A 23,106-nucleotide genomic window follows, 5' to 3' on the forward strand; every position below is an offset into this window, starting at 1 on the left:
GTTCTTTATTCAATTTTTAAAAAAATTAATATAAAAAATTGAAGAAGCAATTTTACTTGCATGTCACAAAATTAAGTGATAATATTTAAGGTCAAATTATATTTAGAAAATTTGTCAAAAATATATTGTAAATATATTTATAAAAAATATGAATATATGATAAATTTATTTAAAATATATACACTTTAAGGTATTGAGGGTATTTTCATCAAAAAAAACTTGGAAATAGTAGAAAGTACATCAAATGATACTAACTCAAAGTTCACGGACCTAAAATGATACTTTGGCAAAGTTCGTGGACCAAAAATGATGTTCCCTCTTTAGAGAATACGACTAAACCTAATTGTGTTGAAGTGTGGAGCTTGAGAGTACGGAATACCAAAACCTGTTTCCAGTAATTCCAATTGACGTTTAAAAGTACTGAATATGGTAACAACACAACTCACATTTTTTGCTCAAACAGATTCTGATGGGTTAATGATTCAGTGTGTGATTGTTATATACTCCCTCCGTCCCATAAAAATATAGGCAATGAGTATGACACGAGAATTAAGACAAAATTGGTAAAGTAAGAGAGATGAGAAGAATGATATGGTAAAGTAAGAGAGAGGAGGAGAGTTGGTAGTTAAAGTAGAATTAGTGAATAGTGAGACCTATATTATTTAATTGATATATTTTTCCAAAAATAGAATGCATATATTTTTGTGGGACTGACGAAAATGGAAAATGCACATATTTTTATGAGACGGAGGGAATACTAAAAAAATCGTACTGAACTAAATAAACATTTTAATTATGTTTTTATTAGAGTGTCCACTATGGACACGCCGCGGCGGACGGCGTGAAGGAGGGCGGGGTGAGGCGGGAGGCGCGGCGGTCATAGTGGGTGGGGTGGCCGCCGCGAGGGAGGACGGGGGAGGGGGGCGGAAGCGGCTTCGCCGTGTGCGGGGCGAGGACGCGGCGGAGGGTGGGATAGGCGCGCCTATAGGCGCGGCGCCCATAGCGCAGCGGTGTCCGGCGCGGCGGGGGTCGGCGAATTTTTTTTTTGAAGATCAGATCAGATCTGAAGCCGCGAGGAAGAAGATACTCCGAGGAAGAAGATGACTCCAATTTATGATTAATTTGGTCAATTGCATTGGGCTTATATGAATTGCATTGGGCTTTTTTAAATGGGTTTTGATTAATTTGATTAAGTTACTCCAATTAAAATGATTTGGTCTAACCCATTTAGTACTATTTAAAAAGCTAATAAACAAGTTTGGTCTTTGGTTTTAATTTTTTAAATTAAATTATGTGTTTTTTAGTAATTTTCAGCCTGGTAATTTTAATTCTAATTGACTTAAAATATACAAATATTGATAAAAATATTTTAAAATGAAAATTGATTTTTAAATTTGGGGGCTATTGGAGGTGTCCACCATAGTGGCGGAAATAGAATTTTGGGGCTATGGACACAAAATTGGGGCTATGGACAAAAAACTGGGGCGAGGCTATTGGGCGTGTCCGCCTTATAGTGGACACCCTTATGGGCTTCTAGAATAAATGCAAGCAATTGGAACGGGACTTTTAACTGTACTGAAAGGTTGCAATATTTGGGTACCTAACAAATGGACCACTTCCTACTTGAACGGTTCATGATTTAATGAAAAGTATTTTTCTAAAATATGATTTTAATGTTTAGTTGCAAAAAAAAACACATTTCCACAAAACGACACCGGATCGTGTGGGGTGTGGGGTGTGGCGTGTGGGTGGAAAATTAAGCTTGAAAAGAAGGGATAATCGGATTTGATTATATGAGATACTCATGACTCACTCGTATCTCTATCATAAACATCTAATTTCTAAGCATTATTTTGTACGCCCAATTTAGAGATATATTGTTTTTTTTACCCAATTAATGATTAAAAAATCTATTTTCTTATTATAACAATAAAAGGCATATATATTCTAGGCCATGATAGGTAAGTTATATTGCAATTGTATGGGCCCAAACGGGAAATAAGCCAGGCCTTTTTTTCTTCTATAAGTTTGGCCCGTTTACCAAAGGCCTGTAACCACAGTCAATGGATAAGGAATATTCTAAAATTAATTAAGGCAATAATTAATAACCTATTGTTAGTATTAGTGGGGGAAAAAGGGAGTATAACATTAAAATGTTCTTATTAATATTTGAATATAAATAATTACGTGAAGCCCATTAAAAAAATTAAATATTAGCCCACTCAATATACTTAGATATGAAGTGAGGCAATGTAAACCTAATTACAAAGCCTTCTCTCTTCTTCTTCTTCCTCACGATCGAGAGGTATGTCTCTATCTTGCTACAAGTGTTTCCAACTTTAATTTGCAATATAATTTCGTTGATAGGCAAAGCAAATCATCGTTGGCTCGGTCTTATTGTGTCCCCTGCTTGGAATCTGATAGAATTATGGTTATAATGAAGAAAGATTTGTATCTACTCCAAGAAAGAGTTGTAAATCATGGCGCGATATGATACAAGGGCAAGTGGGTGAGTTTGCGACATCGTATACTCCAAAACCATGCCTGGCTTATTTTCGTCCTGGCGTGAGGGGTTATGCGGTTAGCGATGAGGCCTTCCTACCACTTTTTCGATTCAACTTGCCTCCTCCTCACGATCAGTATGCAAAATTTCATTATCATCGTGTTATAATTGGTTCAGTTAATGGTTTAATTTTGTTGTGGGATGGATTTGATGATAATGAGCATAATCTTTTCATGGTCAACCCAATGACTAGTGAATATTTGAGCTTCCTCACCTGCATGCACGTGGGTCCATCTTTGGGTTTGGAGTGAGCAAATTAAGTGGGCAATATAATATTTTGAAATTGAACTTTTTGCCAGTTTTTCTCCACCTCCATGTCATGATGGATATTCAAGTGATCGATATGGCTCTTATTATCTGTGTATTTTGGATGACCGGCTATGCTTTTGTGATAATATAATTGAGAGTCCGACTAAAGTGGGAACTATTTTGCAAATAAAATAACTTTAAAGGAAAACAAGTTAAAATGAACAATAAAATGGACAACTCAACAATCTAGGCAATGTGAACTGAAATAAAAACAGTGACGAGAAAATAAAAATTACTTTGCAAAAATAAGTAACTTCCTCGAATAAATTAGGAAAGGAGCCAAATATTTTTTATTGGTTTTCTTTCCCAATTTTTTCAACAAACACTACTTCATGGACACCAAACAAAGCTAACAAAATAAATTCAAACTAAGTAAGCAAAGGTTAACAAGCTAAATTAGAACCGAAAACTAAAAGTTTTGAACACAAGAAATTCGAAAACTTCACACAAAACAATAACTAGCAAAGAGTAAAAAGCTCGACAACCTAGAGCAATAAATTAGTACCAACGTAAATATTCGAGATGAAGCCATTCTATTTTTATTAATAGACCCGTTAAATGAAAATTACCGATTTATCAACAATGTATTGATATAATAATGGTAATACATTGTGTGTGTCAATTGACTTAGTGATAGTAAGTCTAATGATTTTGGGTTCGACAACCTTTAAATTTATATTTATATGTCTATAAAAATAATAATAATGGTAATACATGATTTAATCTGACTAATCAATTAATCAATCACATATATTAGTGGCGAGTTCATGAATAATGAAAAGGATACGAAAAGAAAGAGAAAAATTGATAGAGAATAATTAGTGGCGAGTTTATAGAGAAACACATCAATACTGTTAACAGTTTCTTTCGCTCAAAACCTTAGGTGATTCACATTGTTCAATCATTATTCCAAAATATATACTGGCTATTTAACAGAATTGTGAGAAATCAATTAACCACTATTTCAATAATTAAAGTGTGAAAATTTATTTTTGAATTAAATAATTTTGTTTAAGCTCAAACTTAATTGTTTAAATACGGATAAAACAAAAGGCCCATCATTTTAGCTAACACTTCACTTCCCTCTCACTCCCGCCGCCGCTTCTTCCCGCCGGAGCCGCGTCGCCGCCGTTGGAGCTTAGTCAAAATAGCTACGCCTGCTGCAAGATTGGCTTCGGACGCTGTTCGAATCTTCGAACAAAGTCTAATCTTACTAATAAAGTCATGTAAGACGTCGAAACAGCTCCAACAAATTCAATCCCAGATCCTAATCAACGCCACCGATCACAGCAACCACATCGTGACCTCCCATTTCCTAGCAAAATGCGTCGATCTGAGGCAAAAAAACCGTGCCCGCCAAGTGTTCGACCGATTGCCTGATCGAAGCCACACCTCGCTATGGAACGTAATGTCAAAAGGGTATCTCCAAAACGACGCCTTTAATGAATGTTTGGAGTTATTCCGGGATATGATGAGGGAGAATGTGAATCCCAATTGTTACACATTGCCTGTGGTGTTGAAGTCTTGCTGCAAGTCATTGGGTTGGAAGGAAGGGGAGGAGGTGCATTGCGTTGCTGTCAAGAATGGTTTTATCTCGAATACTTACGTCGGCACTAATTTGATTGAGTTTTACTCGGGGGCAGGGTGCGTGGCGTGTGCGTACAGGGCTTTCACTGAGATGGTGGATAGGAATGTGGTTTCTTGGACTGCGATGATAGCGGGATATGTTGCGAATCATGATCTCGTTTCAGCGAGAAGGCTCTTTGATCTAGCGCCAGAGCGAGATGTCGTGTTGTGGAACAGGATGTTTACGGTTCACATAGAGTTGGGAGATATGGTGGAGGCGAAGCGCCTTTTTGATATGATGCCGTGTAAAGACTTGATGGCTTACAACACTTTGTTGAACGGATATGCGAAGAATGGGGATGTGGAGCGTTGTGAGAGGCTATTTGAGTCAATGCGGGAGAAAAATCACTTCTCTTGGAATGGATTGATTGGAGCTTATGCACAAAATGGGCAGTTTCTTGAGGTTCTCGATGCTTTTAAACGGATGGTGAAGGAGGCGAACGTGCAGCCTAATGATGCGACGCTTGTTCATGTGTTGGCCGCCTGTGCGAAACTAGGCGATCTCGATTTTGGGAAAATGGTGCATAGACTTGCTGAAGAGTATGGCTATGAAGGGAATGTTTATGTTTGCAATGGTTTGATAGATATGTATGCGAAATGTGGATTGGTGGAATGTGCAATTTGTGTATTCGAGGGCGTGGTAGAGAAGGATTTGATAACGTGGAACACGGTCATAAACGCCTTAGCTGTGCACGGCCATGGAGGCGAAGCTCTGAGAGTTTTCCGCAAGATGAGAGGCTGTGGAGAGAAGCCGGACGCGATCACTTTCATCGGAATCCTCTCTGCTTGTTCTCACATGGGATTCGTCCGAGACGGATTGGCCTATTTCCACTCCATGACCGATGAATACGCGATCCAGCCTAAAATCGAGCACTATGGCTGTGTGGTCGACCTCTTGGCGAGAGGAGGGCATCTCACGGAGGCTGTGGAGTTCATAAAGAGTATGCCGGTGGAGCCCGACAGTGTGATGTGGACGGCCCTGCTTGCAGCCTCGCGGATTCACAAGAAAATCGAGTTTGCTGAGCTCTCGCTTGAGAGGCTGATTGAGCTCGATCCCCACAATCCTGCAAACTACGTGATGCTGTCGAACGTGTATGGGGAGGCCGGGAAATGGGAGGCGCGGGCGAGGGTGAAGGTCGCAATGAGAGACACCGGGTCTAAGAAGGTGCCCGGGTGGAGCTCGATTCGTACGGAAGATGGTGGTGTGGCTGAGTTTTATTGTTTTGATGAGAAGCATTCAAGAAGTGAAGAGATATATCTTACATTAAGAGGATTGACAGAGTTGTTGAGGTTGTTTGGATACAAATTTGAGGAGATAATGGAGCTTCACCTAGAAAGCTAGACACTATAGTTGTGTTATTTGATACTATTATTTTTTTGTTTAAATTTTGGACTTAGAAAGTAATTTGTGCCATATATTTGGATTTAAGATGTTTATCTACAATAATTTGGTTATAGTTTGTTTTTATTATTAAGGGTTAATTGCTCATAAAAATCACAAAATTTGAATAAATTCGGGCACTTTTAAAAACTGAATGATTAATCACAAAATTGCCAAAAATTCTCAATTATCCCATTTGATCAAATTTGTTTTTTTTTTAATATTTCTCTCTTTTTAATTTATCCGGCTTAAAACAACATCGTTTACTAGTCTTCACAATAATACACATCTACGCAACTATTCATTGACATTACCAAAATTTTACATGTGTGCATGCATTAATCTAGTTCCAAACTTATACCAAAACAAGTTAATATGAGCAAATTAAGAATATTTGAAAATTCATGATTCATCATTCAAATTTGAAAATTATAAGAAAACAAAATTTGGCCAAACTTTGTAATTTTATAGACAATTAACCATTTTATTAATATAAGAGTCTATCATAATTTCAACATTTTTCCAATTCCAACCCCTACCTTTTAGAGACGTCTTCAATTGTTTTATCTCGGCATTTCGAATGTGTTTTGAATATATCATTGGTTTAGGATTTATGATTTTACAAACATTAGCTTCTATGTTAGTAGTTACATTTCAAATAAAATCAAAATGATGGATTTATCAACAAAATATTGCAATAATATGATAATAATAAGTTTAAATGATCAATTTTATCTCATCGTTTGAGGTGTTTACCTTAAAATATCCTAAAGTTTAAATAATTATCTTTTAGTAGAAATATCCTACTACAATTTAACTAATTATCATTTAGTAGAAATCTTTTTCATATTTTGAAATAATATGTCCTGTAAAACATGTGCCATCAAAGTCGATTGAGTAATCAAACATATTTATTTTAGGATCAAAAAGATTTTGAGTCCACGTGGAATAAACACATTAATTTGTTATACAAGTAATCAAACGTATTTTTTGATTTGGAATCATAAAATGCGCACCCAAAAAAAAAAAACCCAATACCCAACTTTTTTATCTCAACTATAAGTTTTATATCGGTGTTGTTGCGCATGCGTCTAATAAAGAAAAGCATCTAGAAATATTAATTTCAGAAAATATATTCATTGAACATACGAAAAATACTACAAAAATAAATAGAAGTGCGAGAAGGGGAAAAAAAGAAAGACTAAGTACTAAAAAAATGTATAAGACTTTTAACTATATGATTTTAATAATTGAATATTGTTAATTCCCATGGGAAAAAAATTTGGAATATAATGAGTGATGCTAGGCATACTAGAATAGAAAGATCGTCGAAGAATACCATATTTACTGAATGCTCCGGTGTCTTTGGAGTAGATCAACAGTCGACTTTGAATACTAATCAATAAGTCACCATTTGTCAAAACTTTAAGCGGGAGAACAATTGCATGAGCATCTGATGGAAGGGTATTATTTGGTGGCTGGTCGAAGCTATATTCAATTATCCAAGAGTCTGAATCCCTATAGTTGTTCATCTTCCAAATAGCAACATGCGAATGATGTGATGTATCACATAAACATAGTTGATCCTCCAAAACGCATAGCTGATATGAACCATAAGTATCGATCGTGTACCGAAGATTGCGAGGAGGAGGCTAAAAACTTGTAAGAGGAGGAAGTGAAAAACTTGTAAAAAGCTCGGTTTCAAGATCAAAGCAACAAATCACAAAATTATTCTTCAAATCACATGCCGGCCAGTGAAGATTTCCATTAAAAAACAGTATATAATCAAGAAGTGGATTAGTTCTCTTTGATATCTCAGCCAATCTAGTTGATACATCTGTTGTGATGCTTCTCCACAAGCATTCTCCTCGTAGAGTGTATATGTCACAACACCCAGATTCATCTACACATAAAATTTTATATAACCCACTCAATTTGCTAACTCCAAACCCAAATAAGCACCTATATGTAGACGATCGAGGAGGAAGCTGAATATATTCACAAGTCATTGGATTGACTACGAAAAGAATATTATGATGGTGTTTCCATCCATCCCACAACAAAAGTAAACCATTAACAGAACCAATTATAACACGATGGTAATCACGAGTTTCATCATGATCGTGATATTGATCGTGAGGAGGTGGCAACCTGAATTGGACAAGAGGCTGACAAGCCTCGTCACAGACTGCATAACCCGTCTTGTCTGGATGAAGGAAAGCCATACCTTTTGGAGAATACGATGTCGCGAACAAACCCTCTTCTCCTTGTATCAAATCACGCCATGATTTACAAACACTTTTACAAGTCACGATGCTCTTAATCGAAAGTCTCTCTAGAATATCGCTCCATATTTCTTGCGGTAGACACATAGCTTGCTTCATTATAACCAGAATTGAGAAAAAGGACTGTTTTCTTGTGCAACTCGTGCATATTTATATAATAAGATCTGGGAAGATATCCCTATACAAAGAAATAATTCAAACATGGAAATTAATCTTGAATATATAAGAAGTTATGTAAATCCTATAGGAAATAAATCTAAATATAAGGAAATAAGGATTTGTCTCAATTTATTATTAAATATGTAAATCTGAATATAAGGAATGATGTAAATCCTATATAACTCTTAAATTTAAGGAAATAAAGATTGGTGTCAATTTATAATAACTTAGAAAACTGAATCGCTATAAAGAAATAGAGATCGTCTTTTGTAATTCAACAATTAAAATTTTAAAATAAATGAATAATTGTAAAAATGACATATATAGTTTCAAATAAACGTATTCTTGTCAAAGTCCAAAATTGCAAAAGCGAGCGAGACATATATATATTATCAAAATTAGTTTCAACTAATTCGACTTAGCATAATTAATGATAAACCTAAACTAATTGGAGCGCAGCGCAGATTGATGATGAGTTCGTTCTCCTAAATCGAAAAGGTTCAGCAAGTTTAAGATAAGCTGCTTCAGAAGGTGAGTCTAAGTTTTTGTGATTATTTTTTCAAAAACTTCGAGCTTAATTCTCATCTTACGGTTATGCATTTTTTCATTGTGAGTGAGTGTGATAAAAGGAAAATTGAGCAAAACAAGTTTTTTTTTAAGTGTTCAAGTTTGAGTATGAGTATGAGTTTGATCATTGGTCAATCTGGAATGTATTAAATCACATAGAATTTAGATGCAGATGCAGATGGAAGAATCACATTTATTGGTATAGTGTTTTAACAAGCTTGGTCATGTTCTTGTATTCTTGGTTAATTCATTGAGCTCACATAATAGTTTTATGTTTCAGGGGAATTCTTATCATCATACATGGGTTAATTGAGAACATTTTTAGATATAGAGATAGAGCTTCTGTAAATCGATCATATATGTGTTACATTCAAGTCAGGTGATAAATAAATCTATAAATAATGCAGTAAGAATTGTTTTGATGGTTGTATATATAATTTTCAGATCATTGAGCTTTACCAAATTAATTATATTTGTCTTACATTCAATCTTTGTGATAAATTAATGTTTGTCTAAATAGGAGTTGTTTTGATATATGGATATCTGATTTTCAGATTTATGCACAAGCTTTACTCAATGATAATTGGAAGTATTGAAGTGAGAAGGTAGAGATATACATATACATAGTGAGAGATATAACTTCAACTCAAATAATCAATTATCAATGGATAGTAGAAATGGAAGAGCCAAATTAAAGTTGTGCTTCTCCAATCTCCATTGGATCAAATGAATACAAAAATCCATTTTCCCACATTTGATCATAACTTTCATAAGTCAAAAATGTCGAGGGATACTTACATTGCATAATAAATTACTTTGCTAAAATAAGTAGCAATTTTCTAACATTTTTCCTTCAATTGAGTACTCATTTTATGATTAATAAGGTCGTGTGTTTTCATTAATTTGATTACTGAATCCTCCTAAGTTATGTTCACGCATGGTTGAATGTGGAAGGAAATTCTACATTTAAAATGCACTCCACTCTAAGATAATCCTCCTAAGTAGTATACATTTTTAGACATATATACATGTTATAATCCTCCTAAGTAGTATACATTTCTACACATATATACATGTTAAAATAAAATAAACAAGTCAGAATCAAAGAAAGAAGATCAAGCCAAAGATTACTCAAAATGCCTAAAATCCATCTCTGTTTGGATTTGTATTTAGACTATGCAAAAAATACAACAATGATCTACAAACTGCTTGATCCATGTCAGAATCAAAGAATGAAGATCAAGCCAAAGCTTAATCAAAATGCCTATAATCCATCTCTGTTTAGATTTGTATTTAGACAATGCAAAAAGTAGAAAAATCTATCCACTGGCTTCTACCCTTTCATCTCTACAAACTGCTTCATCCATGTTTAACAATACAGACACCATACATCTTCCTCAAAATCATCATCAGTTTTACCGAAATGGACTTCATGAACGATACTGTTGTAATCCTTCATGTGATCATCCCATACTGGACCAGCAAGCCTGTACGAAAAGATAGTCACACCACCCGTCAGGTCCGTCGATATACGGTCAAATCGTGCAGCATAGGATTTGTCGGATAAAATGATCATTTGGAAATCTGCACCCAAAGCTTCCCCAACCAGCTTCTCCACTTCTTCAGTGGTGAATATCAACTCTTCCCCGGCCACCTTTTTAACGATACTATCATCCCCATTGAGATCTCTGTAACTCTGTACAAATTTTGGACCTCTGTAACTCTGTTTTTGCAACTCCAACTTGTGAAAAATATCAGAAATGTATATTGGGAAAACAATAGATCTTCATACTAGCAGCGACTCTTATCAACAATTTATACACAATAGATCTTCATACTAGCGACTCTTTCCTAAAAATAAAACACATGATCTTCTTCATATATCAACAATTTATACACAAAAGCTGGATCAAAAACCATAGAATTCAATTCTACAGGTTTAATTAATTTCAGCCCCATCCTAATTACACTTGAGCATTCAAACAATAACCGATTTTCATTTCAATTTCTTCAAAAACCCTAATAAACGAAGAATTCCAAAATAAAACATCTCAAAGTGATCGTACCTTTTCAATTCGCGAATTCAACCCTCGTTCATTCCTCAGCAATGTGCCAACTCCGCCGCGATCAAGTATTTGCGACTCCAACTCATGGTCGTCGGAAATTGCCTTTGTGTTTCTCCACATTTTTATTTCAAATTCAACGCAAGATTCAACCAATAATATGCAAGATTCAAGGATATGCAAAAGAAAATTATGACTAAAATCTGAAAGCAAGTTCACTCCAAACACATCCTAGCCATCTTTGCATGAAAAAAAAAACTCGATTAGACTCGATGATTTTAAAATTGTTTGATTTTATACGAAAACTTGAGTATTGAAATTCCACTAACATTAAGTATCTCTCGGGGTGTCATTTGAGTTACTCTATTAGTTTATAATAGTAAAACGTACTCTCTCCGTTCCGCAGTAGTAAGTCATTTTACCATTTTCGTATGTTCTATTATAGTGTAGTCATTTCATTTTCTAGCAAAAGTCAATACATTTATTTTCTTTTACTCTTCTGTATTTTTGGAGTAGACTAATAATCTTTTTTCTATTCTATTTTAATATCGAAGAACAAGTTGCCATTTAACAAAACTTTGAACTGAGCATAATATAGTGAATCTTTGAAGATATACTCCAATATCCAAGAACATGTATCTCCATAGTTGTTCATCTTCCAAATATGATCATGTACTACATAACATAATGTACAACATAAACATAGTCGATCCTTCAAAATGCATAAATATCCCAAATTTAATAAATCCAGCCATATATGTCATCATGCAAATTCGAATATGCATTGTCCGGAAGAAAAAAAAACTGGAAAAAGAAAAACTCAGTTTCAAGATCAAAGAGCTTACCAAATATTTATTCTAAAAATCAGTTGCAACCCAGTGAATATTAATTCACGTTAAAAAATATAGCACAATCAAGTGACGGTCTAAATGAGGCAGGTCCGTCATTAGATAGTATAGGCAATCTAGTTGTTGTTGATGTTGGGATCCTTCTCCACGAATATCCTCCTCCGTGTGTGTACACATGACAGAACCTAGACTAATTGACACACAAAATCTTATATTGTCCACTTAATTTGCTCACTCCGAAACCAAACAGGCACCTACGTGTAGGTAGTGAAGGAAGCTCGATATATTCACAAGCTCGATATAATTCATTCAGGATCTCTATCCATATATCTTGTGGTACATGCAATTGCATTAGGTAAGTCACTTTAGGGTTTTGGAAAGGTAGGAACGAGAGTCAATTATGATGATGATAATTTTATTTTTCAAAAACTCGTACATATTTATATACGACAAGATTTGGTAAGATATCCCTGTATACTCTCATCAAATACTAACAACATGAATATAATAAACCTTAACTATAATCCTAAATCTGAGAAAAATAAATTCAGTAGATGATCTGATCAATCAAATAACATGGATATAAATCTTTGCTCTTCAATCTCAAATAAAAAAATCATATTCAAATTTGAAATATAAATTTTATCTAGGTTTAATCATGATTAAATTCATAAGCTCATGAACTGTTGGAAAAATTTATAAGCAAGCGTGATCAATCCAATGGTAAAGAAATGGTAAAAAAACCAAGATTAACATTACAATACTAATTAATTTGATTAAATTCAAGTAAATTATATTGGACTAATTACACCGTAATTCTTTATCATCTAAGACCTATAAATGGTTTTACTTCATAGTTTATAGTGTTAAGTAGGGTTGGCACGGTACGGTATACCATACCGAAATGGCCGTACCAATTTTTTCGGTATACTGCAAATCATACATGTTCTATATATAAAATAAAATACTTATAATATTATAAATAATACTCCCTCCGTCCCAGTGTAAGAGTCACATTTTGTCATTTAAGTCCGTCACAATTTAAGAGTCACATTTAGAATTTACCATATTTGGACATAAAATTTAACCTCGTTATTCATCAAATTTACACTCCAATGCCTTTACTTTCATAAAAATAAAACAAAATAAAATTTTAAACATACAAAAAGTCAAAAGAGTCCCACTTTCTACTACCCCACTTCAATTATTACTTCTATATCATGCAATAACAGCCCACAAGCATAATCTAATGTATTAGAACTATTGGCTTTTATATTCTATTTAAGCACTATATATATTTAGGCCCACATATTACGTTGAGCTGTAAATAGAATTCCATCTTTACCATTGAAGATGACTTATTTTTAATTTTAGTTTGTCCCAATCAAAATGAGTCATTACTAAAAATTAGAAACCCCTCTATTTTTATTTATTCTATCTCTCTTACTTAATTCGTTCCACCTACACAAAAAATAAAATTACATAAATTCTCGTGTTGCCCAAAAAATGGGTCGTGTTGTCATAAAATGGGTCATCTTCCTTAGAATGAATGGAATAATAATCATAACTTTTTAGATAATTATTTAACTATGACTTGTCACTATCACAAAAAGATAATCTAATTACAAAACTACACTTTTTAAAGTTATTTGTTATGTCTGAACTAGCAATTTCAAAAAAAGTGGATTTTGTTTTATTCAAGAAGAAAGTTGACATTATTTTGACTGAATTAAATAAAAAATTGGTGCCGACTTTTATGTGTAAACACTTATGGTCAATTATTTGGAGCCCTCTTTACAAAGAGAAAATATAATACTCTGTCATATAAATAAATATTATATAAATTTGTGCTGAGATAAGTCAAATGTGACATGATTACAGTTTAATAATTAATTAAGCTTTTCAAACTGGTACGACGATATTCATTAAAATAAAATTGTCAAATTACGATTGTTGAGTATCAATAAATCTAAATAGATATAATTGACTTCTACGGAAAACAAAATATCAAAAAGTTCTATTAAAACAATTCACCAACATAAAGTTTTTGACGGACAAATATTATTGATACTTTTAAAGTTATATTCAATTTTAGTAAAAAATATGAAAGAATAAAATATATTTTAAAATAATTTGATACTCTTTAATATTATTGACGACGTTTCAATATACTACATGCTCAAATTTCATTTCCTTCATTAAAATTCAGCTCATTTTATAGTATATAGAGTGTATTAGATTTTTTAGTTATAACTTGTTTACATGTTATTTTCCTTTACAATTTTAAAAATATGTGCTTTGAGTGAAAATGTGACATTAAACATGAATGAATAAAGTACAATAGGCACGCATGTAGTATCCCTATACCAAAAAGAGAAAAACATTAATCCAAAATCTTCACTAAAGATAATTTTAGGGATGCCTCAACTTTATCACTTAAATAGAGCCACATGCATTCCCATCTTATCGTCGATTAACTAACTTAAAAATGTTAATACCTCCGTCCCTGAAAATTTATCCCAGTTTTACCATTTTTTGTAGTGGGTCTCATATTCCACCAACTCATTCTTACTCACATTTTATTATAAAACTAATATATAAAAGTAGGTCACACAACCCATTAACTTTTTTAACTCACTTTCCATTATATTTCTTAAAACCGTGCCCGGTCAAACTGGGATGAATTTTGGGGGACGGATGTAGTAATAATTAACGTGTAAATCATAGATCATTCATCTCCAAGTTGTTACAAAATGGCACCACCACCGCAAAAAATGGCTACCAAAGTGAAACCAACCATTCTTTCTCAACTCCGCCGCAAACCCTAAAATTCCACCACCGCAACACCTCATTTCAATGGTCATAAATTACCGCCCAATAAGAAACAAATCCACCAAATTCCTATATAAACACCACACTTTCCATACTTTCCACTTATCATTTTTTTAATCCTCTCAAAATCACCTCTATATATTCAAAGTCAACATTTTCCCTATACTTACCATCATTATCACATTTTTTCAATTTGTTCAATTTTGGATACATGAAGAAAGAAGTTAGTAATTGTGATGGATCGGTCAACGGTCAACGCCCTCAGCCGCTGCGGACCGGCAAGGATTCACACGCCATCCAAAAGCCGGCGGCGGCGAGGCGGCAGCCGGTGATCATATACTCGCACCCGCCGAAGGTGATCCGCGCGGCGCCGAACGACTTCATGAAGCTGGTGCAGCGGCTCACCGGATTATCGAGCGGCGACGACGGATCGCCGCCGTCGCCGGCGCCGGCGGAGGAGGTTTTCTCCGGCGAAGAGAATAATTGCGAGGCGAAGCCGGATCCGGCGATGTATGAAATGTCGAACACGTATTTGGTGGAGGCGGCGGGGTCGGGCGATTTCTTCTGCTCGCCGCGGACGAGCGCGGTGCTGGAGTCTGCGGTGGCGGCGACAGCGATCTCGCCGTCGATGGTGGAATACATGAAGATGTATCCCGATTACTTGTGAAGATTGAATGGACGAAAGAGGTGAAATTGTTTCATTTTTTTTATATATATGTTAATTATGATTTAGGTTTGGATTTAGGAGAGTTAGTGATTGGATAAATTAGTTAGTTAGGGGGAAAATAATTGTTTAATTTGATTCTTTATTTAATTAGACAATGTAAGGCTTGCTAATAAATGAAGCTATTTCTCTTCAGAAAATATGGGTACACGACTAATAAATAAGAGAATACTAAAGATAGAGTCTCAATTCTGTCACGTGGTACTCTTTTGATACGATCATGCGAGGTACTTATTTGATCGTTTTAATTGTATTACTTTGATTCGTCCTAAGATAATTAAAAAAAATATATACTCCATTCGAACACAAAACATATACAAATAGCACTTTCCAATCTACTCCCTCCATCCCTAAAAAGCATCATCATCCATGCTCTTGCCAAAAGCATGGATGAGGCTCGGATTCACATTTATTAATTTTTTACTCCATGTTTTTCCGCAAAAGCATGCTCAAGTGTTCCACCATTCCATTATTCAATTTAAATACTTCAATTACTAAAAACATTTCCACAATATTAAAATGCAATAAAAATACTCGATACAATTACAAATTACTAAAAAATTAAAAATTACCACATAATTAAAATCCTAAAAATTAAAAATTACATAATTAAAATCTCAAAAATTGAGATTGAGAGAGTTGTTTGGTATAGTGTCATTTTTTGTGTGTTTGAAATGAGAGTATTTATAGATGAAAGTATGAAGAGTTTTAATAAATAAGGAGAAAAGTAAGAGAGAGAGAGAAATGGTAGTGGAAATAATATTAGTGGAGAGTAGGGTCCACATTATTGTAATGATATAGGTTGGTAAGAGCACCCACCGTGCCGTCGGCACGACGAGTACCCTACTCAAAGTTGTGCTCTTGCCGACGACACGACCTTGCTCGATAGCAAGAGCACCGTTGTGCCGAAGAGCACGCATGCGCGGTGCCTTCTGATTAGGCTCGTTTTTATTCCATTAAATTTATTTTTTTTAAATATTCATAAAAAATAAAAAATAATCTGAAAAAAGAAAAAAAAAATCAGATTCCTGAAAAATTTACCCTTTTTTTCAATTTATTTATTTATTTTTTTATCCCAAAATCATCTGTAAATACCCACGTTCATCCTCCATTCTTTACATCAAATTATCACTCATACATACTTCATTTTTTTTATTATGAATTTAATTATGTACATTTTTAAGTTTTTAGTAATTTGTAATAGTATTTAGGGTATTTTTAATGCATTTTAATATTGTGAAAAATGTTTTTAGTAATTGAAGTATTTAAACTGAATAATAGAATTGTGGAACCCTTGAGCATGCTCTTGCGGAAGAGCAGTGAGTAAAAAATGATAAACGTGTGTCCGGACCCACATCCATACTCTTGCCTAAGATCATGGATGTGGATGCTCTAATGGTAATGGTACAAGTTGTAAATAAAACGATGTGTATGGGTATATGTTGTTTAAATTTTTCAAGATTAAAAGGTTCACACTCTTTAATGATGGAAAAAAAATAGTTCATACTCCCTGGGGATGGAGGGAGTATTTTCTTGTGCAAGAAAGTATCTCAGCCAAAATATCAACAGCGGAGTATATCATACATTGGATAAACCCATAAAACATGGCTTTTCTGTGTATAAGGATGCATTATAAAGGAAAATTTGAGCTTAAGTAGTGTATTTCCGTTTATTGTCGTCGCAAAAAAAAATTACATCAAAATTGGTGGATATTTTTTTAATACGTGGACTATAGTGAGAATATTATTTATATAGTTAGATGGAATTATTTGGAAACTACAATCTATTTATAAAACATACACATTTGGATGCAACATATCTTCATTACTTTGTAGCGTTTCCTAAGTTCGACGAGAAGAGGATGAAACAGAACACAATATCATAATTAATTGGGTGTTTACAATTTTGTTATATGGAGTATATTTTTCAGAGAAAACAGTCAAATTTAACCTCATGAAAATGGCAGTCTTATACAATCATGTTTTTGATAGTTTTGTAATGGAGCAAAAATGGCTGTGACACGTCACTTACTAGTGAGTTAACGGAAACAATGCAGCTTAGAACTCTCGCTGTTGGCTCGCATTGTGCCTTGCCAACTCAACCTATACAGAGATTAGCAAAATTCACCATATTGGAATTTGGAAATGCAAGTTTGGTGAGCGCAGATAGTGATACAAGAAATCGAAGAAAAACTCTACACGGAGAGAACCAACAGCATAGTTGATAGAGGGAGTATCACTAATTTCCCAACAACAAACAGTAGAAAGATAGTGTTACCTCAAAGGCGTTCTTCAAATGATCGAGTTCCTTGTCCAGATCATTGATGGCCTGATTATACGCCTGCATTGGCGAAGACTGGCTCGTGGTTTGAATCTGCAAATTAATCAGCCAAAATATGTCAAACACAAGAAAATCCGTGAACAGCCAGACTCACGACGTAACCAACCACAAGCAAGTCGGGAGACAAATCTTAGAATTGTTAGAAAAGACTCGCACTTTAGTAAACAGCAATGCTTGAGAATTACAATAACATTCTAGTTTCAGATATATAATTCAACATATCATGTCAATAATTGACAAAAGAGTAAAAGACACATTCTTTAACCCCAAAACAGGAACACATTTTTCTGAAAACAATGCTAAACTTGTATATTCAGATGCAAATAAACAGAAAAAAGAGTTTTTGTTCAATGTTACAAACTGCAAAATTGAGATAAAGAAAATATCAGATCATCAGTTCTAACTTTACCACAATTCTGCAGAATTAATTCTGTATAAACAGCCACACTAAGCTAATCACATCACTATTTCCTACACTAAACTTGTGAGTCATCAATTTATGCACAATTCAATAAACACATTTCTTAACGAGAGCCCTAATTTCAATTCAGTAAACTGAGAGAGCGACAGAAAAACTCAAAAAAGCACAAATACAAACCCTTATAAGGATTTTGTACTGAAGCGGGTGCGGAAGCTTGTAGCCAGCAAACAAGACATTCTCGTCTCTGTGCAATTGCCTGTTTTAGGGGAAAAAATTAGGGCTTTTTTTCACGCAACGCACCAAATTAACTACGAAATTGCAAGTGTAAAATTCACACACATGCGTAGAATGTTGCCGATCGTGTGATCCTCACGCTCGACAGTGAACGTCGCCGCGTTGATGATCTTCGTGTCCCTCTCATACGAAACCCTTATTCAACCAATTTCAAAAATCACCACCAAAAATCGAAAATCGCAGAAATCGGAGAGTGAAAGCGACAAGTAGATACACATATGCATTCAGAGAGAGAGAGTACTTGGAGACGCCTTCGGGGACGACGAATCGTTCGTAGCGATCGGGGGCATTCATCTTTCTCCCTTCTTCGTTTCACTGTGTTGTTCAGCTGAAATTCGGAAACAGGATTTTGATGTGAACTGTGTAGAAGGTAAGCGACGTCGTTTATGAAACTGGGAAAAGTGGGCTTATTATTCGTGAAAATGGGCCAATATCTGGGCTTGTTATTAAATAAGTGTACGCGTTTTTTATTCATTCATTGTCTACTCTAAAATATGCTATATGAGTCTTACTTTTTCTCGGCATAGTAAAAGAATATCGAGCACTTAAGCATCTTCACAAATCAAGAACCACGAGTTCACTTCCTTCATTTTGGGGTGACAAAGGGATCGTACCATTCGGGACGTTTTTTCATGCTTTTCTCAAAGATATGAACAAAAAAAATTATAAAATCATCAACGCAAGGTACCTAGTCTTTTCTTCTTGACAGGGAGAGCGGGGCATTCTTCTTCATTACATGGTTTTAAGAAATGTGAGTCACAAAAAATTAGTAGAATGTGGATCTCATTTTTATAAAAAAATTTAAATCAAAATACCACGAGTTAATAAATTCTGCGGAATGTGTGGTCTACTTCAACTCATTGTAAACCAGATTTCTATTAATTGGTGAGCTAAAATAGCAAAATAATTCTATTGAAGAGATAGTTGTTGTTTAGATATGATACTCTACTTTTTTTTAGGAGTCTTTAATTTATGTTTCTTCTTTAAACTATTATAGTTAGTTAGGGGTATTTATTAGATCTTATAAATAGGGCTTTGTATTCTATAATAGAGTTGTTCAAAAATATATTGAGATTTCAGTTTCATCGATGTGGCCTTTTTGTGACCTCTTCGTATTAGGAAGTGCGTTATCTTTTTTTTCCTACTATTTCATACCAATAAAAGTGTTTGTGAGTTTAATTATTCTGTTTTCTTTTCTTTCTCTTTGTTTTGTTTTTTTTTTTTTGTCAACCAACAAGAAGGGTATTATTAATTCTCATAAAATAATTTTTAATAGTTTATTTTTGACAGATAATGGGAATTGGAGAATGAAGAGTAGCTAAGAATACATCTGAACAATAATTGTTCTACTAATGCTCAAAATATTTGAAAGTCACAATCTTTATTCGGTTCATTTAATATTGTTAATTAATTAATTAGTCCTACACGAGGAAATTAATGAGAAATTTCCCAAATATTACCGAGAAAACATTGATATCGAGTCGTTGCTGAAAATGTTTACACACAAACTTTTATGTTTGTTTTGTAAGAGATGTTTATCTACAAACTTAATTATTTCCTCTCATCGAGGTGAATTAATTAATTAATTATATAATTAATAAATTATACAATTAATAAATTAACAATCCCTCACTAAATAAATACTACTCACCTAATAAAGCATTCGAAATATTTATTTCGATATGCACTTAATAAGTCAAATGAAACCAATCATTTTATGTCCGGTGTCGCTAGCAAATCGAAAATTTCCAACCACTAACATTTTTTTATTATTACAACGTTGGGCATATCACAATCATTAATCAGTGGGATTATTTTAGTTTTGTTAATTATTATGACGAGACGACAACTGCAAAATATTGTATCCAACTAATTCGAATACTTTATCATGAAATAAGATGTTTAATCATATAATTCAAAGTAACTTGTGAAATATATTGGTCCTAACAATCGGATTTCACTACAAAAAAAAACGTTGATTTGCAAGCACTTTGATAAGCATATATGTTCGCAAAAACATCATTTTGCAAGCATTTTGCGAGTAGAAAGGGTGCTAGCCTTTTCGCTTGTCGCAAAATTTGCGAGAACAATAGCAAGCAAATTCTGAAAAATTGCAAGCACATTGACTAGTGCTCGCAAAATGACTCGCAAAATCTGGTGTTTACAACTTGCACAAGTATGTAAAACTACAATAATTGAATTCTTAACTTATGAGATAAAAGCCTAAAATCACTAAATCAAAATTACCATACATGATACAGTATGATTTTATATATTGTGAGAATGAGATACATCGAAATTAATGATATTTAACATTTGAAACTATGAATTTTGCATCAATTTTGATCAATTACTTGTTTTTCACAAATAGAATAATAATTTACAAAGCTTCACTTTTCCGATTTTTACATAACAAACTCAGTTGAAATACCAAAATCAATGTTGAGCTATAAGTTTGAAATGTCAACACAAACCAAATTACACGGTGTTGTAACACATGCATCACTTGCGCACCATCCGGCCTTGGTTACCTGATTTTTTCAATTGATTATTTACATTAAAACGCGTAATAATCACGTCAATTTCAATTCAGCCGTAAATCTTCACTAGGGAAAGCTAGGAAGATCGAAACTTTATGATTGTAATTTCATTCAAATTTGAAAGTTATAGTAATAACAAATGATCAAAAGTTAATGTTTTAGCAACAATTTTATCATTTAATATACCTACCTATATATCGTGTGATCATAAAAGGGACAGACGACTTACAAGTGAGAAAATTCTTAGCCACGCCAAAAATGTGATGTAAAATTAATGTATTTATTGTATTTGAGCTGTCATTGTTACATAGGAAGGAAAAAAAATATTGCAATTTTGTGTTTTGTCACTCTTCCTTTAGTCAAACTGGTCCTTAATCAATACTCATTTAACACCTCTCAATTTTTTTTATCTTTCTTTAGCATTTATGCAATGGAAAATTTCCCAACACACTATCAATCTTGACAAAAAAAAAGAAGTTAAATCTTTTTTTAAACGATTTTGTCAAGAAAATAGCGTTTGAATGTCGTGCAAGATAATAATTTTATTAAGAGCAACTCCAATTTATTAATCCTTTTCCAATGGATTACTAATAATCAATAAATTTATGTGAATTGCTTGGTAAAATTATGATTTTTGTCGCATTTGATTTGCTGATTAATCCGGATAAGTTTTGATAGCATTCAAATCTGAGCTTTAACTTTTTCTAAAATTTAATTAATTAATTAGAAATCATTTTGCCAGAGTCTGCAAATCTTGTAATACTACCCCGTACTATTTTTTTATGAATCTCATATACGTGCAATAATAATAATAATTTTAAACATTTTTTAATTGCGTAATTACTCAACTAATCTTCCTCGAGATCTGTTTTGCGTACCCGCAAAGACAAATTATTCTATGCGTACTAAAAAAATCACCGGCCAAACAAAGCAAACGAATTTAGGGCTAAGCAATTTTAAATAAGAAAGTTAAGTAATTGTTTTACTCATGTTACTTTGTTTTAGTTTCTTATGGCAAAATTGTATTTAAAGTGGTGAATTTTGGACAAATTTTCAAAATTGGGTGTACAATTCATGAATTTAAAAAATCAGGCGTAAAATCATGAATTTATCATTTCCTCCAATTCCTCTATGAAGTCTAATTTTGGATAAAATTCTATCCTACATGACATTCAACAAAATGTCAGAAATAATGGGAAGAAATTCCCAAGCCGTGTACAGGCGGTACTCTAACTATTACAAACAAAAGGAAACTTGCAACAAAAAGAGGAATGAAAATTACAATGGAAATAAAGCAAACCAAATTTATAAGTCGAGTCGAGGAAAGCCCTCTTTCCGCAAGACAAATTACGCCCCGGCTAGTGCTCACGGAATGGCGTATTGCCCCCAAAGATAAAACGACTTCCTCCTAGCGTGTAGAAGCACCTCAAACCCGCTAGGCACCGGCGAACTTGATGGAGTTCCGAGAATCGAGCAATGCAATGCTCCTAAGTGCGAACTAGAATGCTTGAGACTAGAGAGAGTAGAGAGAACATTTGTTCTTGGTATCTCCTTTCTCTCTACAACTCTACCTATTTATAGGATATGGGAGGCCACCTCAAAGGTCTTGGCATTAAGGCATCCCATAATGCATACACCATATGAAAGACCAAAGGACTTAAGGAAATAAAAGGCTAAACCTTTCTTATTTCCACACGTTTATCCTACAATCCCCCACATTGGTTAGAGCGCTGCAAGCTCAAACCAACACCAGACACAAATGCATGTATGCAGACTCTTTTGCTCAATTCTCGAGAAACAATATTGCATTTGGAATAGTAGCTTGGGGCTTTGAACTTTCCATAGTCAACACTATCGGGCATACCGGCGGCCTGGTGGACGTGATGCCTTGAACCATTCCTCCTTGGTGTATACCGAGACAATAATATTGACACAATATTATTTACAAACTCATCAGTTCTCACGTTTGTGTCCTTTACTGGCCATGGAACACCACTTTGGATTCATAAGTGATTCACATGTTGAAGCGGCACACACTTCTTCACTTACATAGGTGATTCTTTTCCAGGTATCCTGCAATACCCACCTCCTCGAGGTTTCTAAGAATCATTAAAAGTCAAAACTTAGCCTCTTACCACAAGCAGGTTACAACAC

At 34.1% G+C, this 23,106-nt stretch overlaps 4 protein-coding genes across 4 annotated transcripts; 2 read left to right on the forward strand and 2 right to left on the reverse strand.

The window, feature by feature from the left end:
* The first annotated feature begins 2,490 nt into the window (after positions 1–2,490).
* On the forward strand, positions 2,491–5,936 carry LOC121781745 (pentatricopeptide repeat-containing protein At3g29230-like). The gene is made up of 2 exons (XM_042179436.1): positions 2,491–2,810; positions 3,926–5,936. The coding sequence occupies exons 1-2, from the start codon at positions 2,491–2,493 to the stop codon at positions 5,838–5,840; spliced, it is 2,235 nt and encodes a 744-aa protein (XP_042035370.1). The 3' UTR covers positions 5,841–5,936.
* A 4,323-nt stretch (positions 5,937–10,259) lies between these two features.
* Positions 10,260–11,138, reverse strand: LOC121781746. The gene is made up of 2 exons (XM_042179437.1): positions 10,957–11,138; positions 10,260–10,613 (listed from the first exon to the last, which is right to left on the reverse strand). The coding sequence occupies exons 1-2, from the start codon at positions 11,074–11,076 to the stop codon at positions 10,260–10,262; spliced, it is 474 nt and encodes a 157-aa protein (XP_042035371.1). The 5' UTR covers positions 11,077–11,138.
* A 3,468-nt stretch (positions 11,139–14,606) lies between these two features.
* LOC121782045 (protein MKS1-like) lies at positions 14,607–15,405 on the forward strand. The gene has a single exon (XM_042179749.1). It carries the CDS (start codon positions 14,845–14,847, stop codon positions 15,298–15,300), a length of 456 nt encoding a protein of 151 aa, XP_042035683.1. The 5' UTR covers positions 14,607–14,844; the 3' UTR covers positions 15,301–15,405.
* A 1,814-nt stretch (positions 15,406–17,219) lies between these two features.
* LOC121781089 (DNA-directed RNA polymerases II, IV and V subunit 11-like) lies at positions 17,220–18,792 on the reverse strand. Its single transcript, XM_042178783.1, has 5 exons — positions 18,654–18,792; positions 18,458–18,547; positions 18,296–18,374; positions 17,635–17,730; positions 17,220–17,459 (listed from the first exon to the last, which is right to left on the reverse strand). The coding sequence occupies exons 1-5, from the start codon at positions 18,704–18,706 to the stop codon at positions 17,415–17,417; spliced, it is 363 nt and encodes a 120-aa protein (XP_042034717.1). The 5' UTR covers positions 18,707–18,792; the 3' UTR covers positions 17,220–17,414.
* Positions 18,793–23,106: the final 4,314 nt, after the last annotated feature.

The sequence above is a fragment of the Salvia splendens genome, chromosome 20 (genome assembly GCF_004379255.2).
Source record: "Salvia splendens isolate huo1 chromosome 20, SspV2, whole genome shotgun sequence".
Taxonomy (NCBI): domain Eukaryota; kingdom Viridiplantae; phylum Streptophyta; class Magnoliopsida; order Lamiales; family Lamiaceae; genus Salvia; species Salvia splendens.

What these genes read in the sequence shown, in the direction of transcription:
- LOC121781746 (XM_042179437.1), bottom strand. Translation starts at nt 11,076, where the DNA reads ATGTGGAGAAACACAAAGGCAATTTCCGACGACCATGAGTTGGAGTCG. An exon ending in TGAATTCGCGAATTGAAAAG is followed by an intron (nt 10,614 to 10,956) that starts GTACGATCACTT and finishes TTGCAAAAACAG; the next exon opens with AGTTACAGAGGTCCAAAATT.
- LOC121782045 (XM_042179749.1), top strand. Translation starts at nt 14,845, where the DNA reads ATGAAGAAAGAAGTTAGTAATTGTGATGGATCGGTCAACGGTCAACGC.
- LOC121781745 (XM_042179436.1), top strand. Translation starts at nt 2,491, where the DNA reads ATGATACAAGGGCAAGTGGGTGAGTTTGCGACATCGTATACTCCAAAA. An exon ending in GGTCCATCTTTGGGTTTGGA is followed by an intron (nt 2,811 to 3,925) that starts GTGAGCAAATTA and finishes ATAAAACAAAAG; the next exon opens with GCCCATCATTTTAGCTAACA.
- LOC121781089 (XM_042178783.1), bottom strand. Translation starts at nt 18,706, where the DNA reads ATGAATGCCCCCGATCGCTACGAACGATTCGTCGTCCCCGAAGGCGTC. An exon ending in GTCCCCGAAGGCGTCTCCAA is followed by an intron (nt 18,548 to 18,653) that starts GTACTCTCTCTC and finishes TGGTTGAATAAG; the next exon opens with GGTTTCGTATGAGAGGGACA. An exon ending in ATCGGCAACATTCTACGCAT is followed by an intron (nt 18,375 to 18,457) that starts GTGTGTGAATTT and finishes CCCCTAAAACAG; the next exon opens with GCAATTGCACAGAGACGAGA.